At 55.8% G+C, this 6,000-nt stretch overlaps 1 protein-coding gene across 1 annotated transcript in view; it reads left to right on the top strand.

The window, feature by feature from the left end:
- Window positions 1-4,763: 4,763 nt before the first annotated feature.
- LOC119114046 (collagen alpha-5(IV) chain-like) overlaps window positions 4,764-6,000 on the top strand; it is a 3,579-nt gene continuing 2,342 nt past the window's right edge. Inside the window, exon 1 of the mRNA XM_037238275.1 lies at window positions 4,764-4,892. Within this exon, the coding sequence (XP_037094170.1) occupies window positions 4,764-4,892 (129 nt within the window). The remainder of the gene's footprint in view (window positions 4,893-6,000) is intronic.

Consider the following 6,000-nt stretch of genomic DNA (forward strand, 5'->3'; position numbering starts at 1 on the left):
CAGCGATTCCGTCGGGCTGCGTTTCTCAGTCGGTCAGTCAGATCGGGCCCGGTGTATTTGGCATGGGGGATATGACCACAGTGCCGATTCCCAACCTTCCGTCCTGATCAGCGACTGGCGAGGGAAACTGCACGGGGTGCAGACACCGGCTGTGCTGTTAGAACGGGGTGCTGCTCTCCGGCCGTGTCGAAATTGACACCATCTCGTCGCATCGCTCCTTCGGGTGTTCATGTGCCTTGCAGTGACATAATTTTACTGGTTGGGCGATCCTCCAGACCCCACCGTAGGCAGCGGCAAGGCGCGTGCTATGATTGTCACGTTAACCAGGCCAGGCAGTACAGGCTTCGCGAGGGCCAGGGTGGTAGTTTCCTTCTCAGTTGTGGGGGAGCTCCAGACCGCCCCAACTTTGGAAAAAATGGGCCAAATCCGGGGAGAAAACCCGTTTTGCCGGCGTGTGGTGGAGGAAGTTCAGGTTAATTTCTCGTGGCGCATTGCCCCCCACCAACTAGCCCATATTGAAATTTCGCGATACTAGGCGCCTGGACCCCCAGATTTCGGCCAGCATGCCATGGAAAAATCTGTGGGCTGCGGACTCAATCGCCTTGGGCTGTCTGCGATGCAGCCGGGTGTGACGTCACGCGCTGTCCCTGGCGCAGCGAAGCGTATTGTGGCGCAGTTTGTGTTAACTTCTGTTTTGCAAAGCTGAAACGCCCACAGCGATTAAGAAGAGGACGCTTGGGTGGGAGCGGGGGGAGAACATCTGTGTAAGTACCTAGGTAATGTTTTACCCGGCTAGTGAAACTCAAAGGTTCTTTGATGGCCTTAGTGCGAGAGAGATGAAGTCTGCCGGAGTATACGCGTGAGACAGCCCAATTTCTGAAAGCATAGGTTCCGTGTACTGAAATCGTGCCCACCATGCACCAAGCGAAGGGATCTGGGATTTTGAAACTGTTTTGTACGTGCGCCGAAATTATTGCCACAATGCCCCTGCTTTGTGTGGTGCAACATGCATTTTTTGCAGTTTTGGCTTGAGGGTGGAGTTCTTATCTAAAGGGGCCAAGTCATGTCAGTTATTGCTGGGGCATCAGGCCATGCAGTGCTATCAAAGTCTGCAAAAAATCTAGCTCCTGCACCAGACTCCCATGTGTCTTCAGTGCACTGAAACCTCACCCAGTGGTGGGCCAAACCCATGTCGGGTCAAATTGTACTGAATTCTCAACTTTACATGAGATATAAGTTTTGAGTATCTTTTGCCTGACATTATCGTTACAACATTACAATTTATTCAACCATGGGCTATCTATGTGCTGAACTTGGTGGTGGTGACCTGGGTGTCAAACTCTAGGTGCTTAGATAACAAGTGCATGCTGTGCTGATACTGTTGCTGGGCTGGCCTATGCTTCACTGTCTGATATTTACTCACAACGAACCTAGTTTGTAAGGGCATGCCTTACACCTCCTGGTGAACAATCAGGAAACTAACAACCACTGTCTACTACAAGCTACTACAATCACAACTACAACTACTACAATCACAAACTACAGCCACTTCATATACTGCCTGCATCAGTGAACAATTTCTGCAAAGCTCATGTTTTTGCATTGCTTGATAGTTTGTTCTCACCATTTAGTACACTCAATTCACTTTAATTTGGTTTCTCTCGGCACAAATGGTAGTGGCCTGGTAGCAGGGCTAGCTTATATGCTATGCAATGCAGGATGGGCTGTACCAGAGGGTGGGGTAGAAGAAGATTCAAATCAGGCACAAAGAATTTTGAAAGCAAATATGCATAGAGAAGTCAAAATATGTTGTGATTCCATAAAATACCTATATATAACCCTCGACAAGGCAAGCATTCCAACATCTTATAATGTTGTATGCTTCACTTTAGGCACTGTTTTCAATGTTGCCATTATTAAAGCATGACTAGATGATCCTCATGGTATGCAGGTCAAAGCATTGCACAGTCATAATGGTCAGAAGAAAAATGGAAAGAGCATTACCAATTGCACAACTTTTGTGAAGTAAAACTTGAAAAGCAAGTTTTGGTGGACATAGTTCCTTTAAAATCATTTCAATCTGATGATTATTTTGTTTTCTGCTCTTGGTCTATGGTGTAGGCAAGGTACATGTCAGGCTCATATGTCACCAGATATTTATACACCTGTCTGGTGCACAATGTCCCTTAAGACTTATTTGAATTTTGAACTTCTTGTACAGCATGGCATGAAGCAGAAACTTGTCTATAACATTTTTAGATTTGCTGTTTACTGACCAGGTGTTATTGCCCCAGGTCTGAGTTATTTCAACACTGCAGCTTTTTTCTATGTTTGTTTAAAATGCTTGCTGCTGTTTCAGGGAAATGACACAACACACCTAAGCTCACCAGTTGCCTGCAGCACCCTGCTGTGACCACAACCCTCAACCCAGCCCCGCCCCTGCCCCCGCCCCTCACACATCCGCCCCTCCCGCGCGCCAGCCATGCCTCTGTTCTTTCCGTTGGGGCTCGGCCACGGCGCTGGAGCCGGGCGTCAAGTCAACGCTGCTGTTCCTCTTGGCACCTGGCCTGGAAGTGCCGCATGCGGCTGCCCGTGCTGCTACACCGTCACGCTGCTCGTTATGGACGCCAGGGTGAGAGCTTGTGTACAGTGTGCTTCGAGGCCGAATGCTGTATGTTTCAAATGTTCAGCTAGTTAGTTGTCCAGTTTTCGGGTGAAGTCTGTCGGCGCTGCTTCGCGCGAGAGTAACTTCGTGCGCGGCGCTACTTCAGCGCGGGCTGTACACAGTTGGTTAAGGTCGTGTTAGATTTTGCATAACTGTGAGCGAGATGTTAACGGTCGCTCAGGCATCTGGCCGACGCCTCACGGAGCCGACCAACCGACCGGCAGCGAGCCGCGAAGCGATTCTCACGAGCAAAAAGTGCGCTGTCGAAAATCGTTGTGTGTTTATATAGATTAAAGCCGAACCCGAGAGTTTATGACGTTTGGTGGCAGGTGAGTCGTTCCACTGATCTGTTATTTAACTTCAGCGTATTCAGCATGACTCATCACTTGTCACGGCATCACGCCCGTGACGGCCGACCCGTGACGCTGAGTCCGTGACGCTGAGCCGTGAACGCTGACGCCCGGTGACGCTGTGAGCCCGTGACGGCCGAGTCCGTGACGCTGAGCCCGTGACGCTGAGTCCGTTACGCTGAGCCCGTGACGTTGAGCCCGTGACGCTGAGCCCGTGACGCCGAGTCCGTGACGTTGAGTCCGTGACGCCGAGTCCGTGACGCCGAGTGCGTGACGCTCACGTTATGCGCAGGATGCGTATTGAGATCAACATGGACGTTGGATACGAGGTGGAGGACGGTCCCCTGGTGGACGACCCTCTACCGAGGAGGAATGAGGATAAGAGGAGGACCTGACCGCCTCGGCTACGACGAGAGGACGCGGAGGAGGACTCGGACGAGGCCCTGTGGCCGCTCGAGTCGGACGAGGAGCTGCGGTGACCTGTCCGGCCGGCGGCCGCGCCCCTCCGCCGCCCGTCCGTTCAGCGTGGGTCCGCGGGACCGCGGGACCCCGTGCCACGCTGACGGCGGCGAGGGCCGCGTCGGGATGCTGAGGCCGGGACGCGAGCGGCGGCGGTGATGATCTGACGTCATGCGGTCGTGATCTGACGTCACGCGGTGATAATCGGACGTGATTGGGTGATAGGCGGGCGTGAGCGGTCACTGCGCCTTCGCCCCTGGCGGGACATCCTCCGCCGCCGTGAAGGTCTGACGCAGGGTGGCCCGCGGCGGCTGCCCGGCGACGACGTGAGCCGTGCTGCCGTTTAACGATCGACGCTGTTCTCAACCGTGTTCTTGTTTGATTCGTTTGAACTTAATGAGCGTGACGCCACGTCTGCAATACACTGGTGACCATTTTGTCATGGGACTCCCTTTCTGCGCTGGACGAGGACAGGCAGCTGCACGGAAGCCTGGCGCGGGTGACATTGTCCCCAGCCCGGTGACATTCCTCTCCGTGAGCCGCGCCCCCTCACGTGCGTCCCTGTTGACCGGTGTCCAGACCGCGCCGCCCGCGGCGTGCCGGTGCGCGCCGGAAGCGGGCCAGGTCACCGGAAGCGTCGCCCTTCCGCCGGAAGTCGCCCGCCGGCCGGGGTGGACCAGCTGACCGGCTGACGTGGGGGTGCGCCGGGTCGGACGGCGCCCTGACATGCCGCTGACCCTAGATATATCAGGCTTGACCTAAGGCTAGAAGGCTACCTAAGATCTAGCAGACGACGCAAGGTTTAGTACACTTGACCTAAGGTCTAGTAGACGTGGTGTAAGGTCTGGTAGCCTTGACTGAAGGTACAGCAGACTGCACTTTTTCGTGATCCGGGCTTTCGGAGGCAGACAAGATGCTTATAGCCTTCTCATACGACGTTACCACCTTACGATGGCTTGCGATGAAAGATCTCGATCCCACTTCTTGACACACGACATGCTTCTTTCTCATTCCAATCCCTTTTCATGCTGAATGGTAAACCATCTATTTATTACAACTGCTAAGTCGGTCACTTTGAATCATTCATAGTGTGGGACTGCGGTTTTGATTTTATAGACCAGTCAACTGAAAAAAACACCACCCCCGCCGACTTCAGTCGGCACGCGGGTGACATTTCGTCCACCGCTCTGACGTCGTACGTGCTCGCTCCTGATAGGTGGAGCCGGTCGGCGCCGTTCGCCCGGTTCGGTACAAAAGCGCGGCGGCGGCGGCAGCTGGCCAGCTTCACTATGCCGACCGCGCGCGTGACGCTCTGCCTTCTGGTGGCGGCGGCAGCCCTCGGCCCGGCCGAGCCGCTGCCTGACATCAGGAGCATCGTGGCGCGCGTGGTGGACGACGCCCGGCAGCAACTCGTCAGCGTGAGTGGCGCGGCTCCGCTGGCTCACCATCCGGCGTCGTCCCCCTGCCTCACCATCCGGCCGTCTTACCGTCCCGCTGTCTTCCGTCTCGTCGTCTTACCGTCCCCTGCCTCACCGTCCTGCTGCCTCACCGTCCGACTGCCTCACCGTCAGGCTGTCTCACCATCCGACTGTCTCACCGTCCGGATGTTTTACCGTCCCGCTGTCTCACCGTCTCGCTGCCTCACCATCCGACTGTCTCACCGTCCGGCCGTCTAACCGTCCCTGCCTCACCATCCGGCTGTCTCACCGTTCCGCTGTCTTACCGTCCTGCTGTTCACCGTCCACCTGACTCACTATCCGGCTGTCTTACCGTCCCTGCCTCACCATCCGGCTGTCTTACCGTCCCGCTGTCTTGCCGTCTAGTCGTCTTACCGTCCCACTGCCTCACCGTCCGGTCGTCTTACTGTCCCGTTTTCTCACTGTCCGGCTGTCTCATCGTCTGCCTGTCTCACCGCCCGCCTGTCTCGCCGTCCCGTTGCCTTACCACCCTGCTGCCACCATCCGACTGTTTCACCGTCCCGCTGTCTTACCGTCCCGCTGTTTTGCCGTCTCGCTGTCTTCTCGTCTCGCTGCCTCACCGTCCGGCTGTTCACCATCCGGCTACCTCACCGTCCGGCTGTCTCTTGGTTACTTTGCGGGCTCACTTCCCCACAGCATTCGCGCATGTTCTGAGTGGCCTCGTGCGGGTTTCCTGTGTCGCGACGGTCTCGCTTCTCAGTTTGTGAGCGGTCTGTCTCACTGCGGTGCTTCTGTCTCCCAACAGTGTCTCACAGTGTCACTGCGGCTTCTCTATCTCACTGCGTTCTCGGTGCGTCTCAGAGGCTTGAGGTTCTCGGTGCGTCTCAGTCTCATCGGCCCCGTTGTTCTCCACCGCCTCAGATGTGCTGGCATTTAGACGTGCTATTCAGCGACAGCGTATCGGACGATTGCGGACGCCGCCGCGATCCCGCACCTCCTCACCACTTCATCCTGCCATCCTTCATCCTCCTCACCACTCCATCCCTACCTGCCGTCGCCGACTGACGCTGCCTCCCTTGCCGCAGGCGATCGGCTTCTGCTCGGCCTC

This window comes from Pollicipes pollicipes, unplaced genomic scaffold (assembly GCF_011947565.3).
Source record: "Pollicipes pollicipes isolate AB1234 unplaced genomic scaffold, Ppol_2.1 Scaffold_7262;HRSCAF=8765_pilon_pilon_pilon, whole genome shotgun sequence".
Classification (NCBI taxonomy): domain Eukaryota; kingdom Metazoa; phylum Arthropoda; class Thecostraca; order Pollicipedomorpha; family Pollicipedidae; genus Pollicipes; species Pollicipes pollicipes.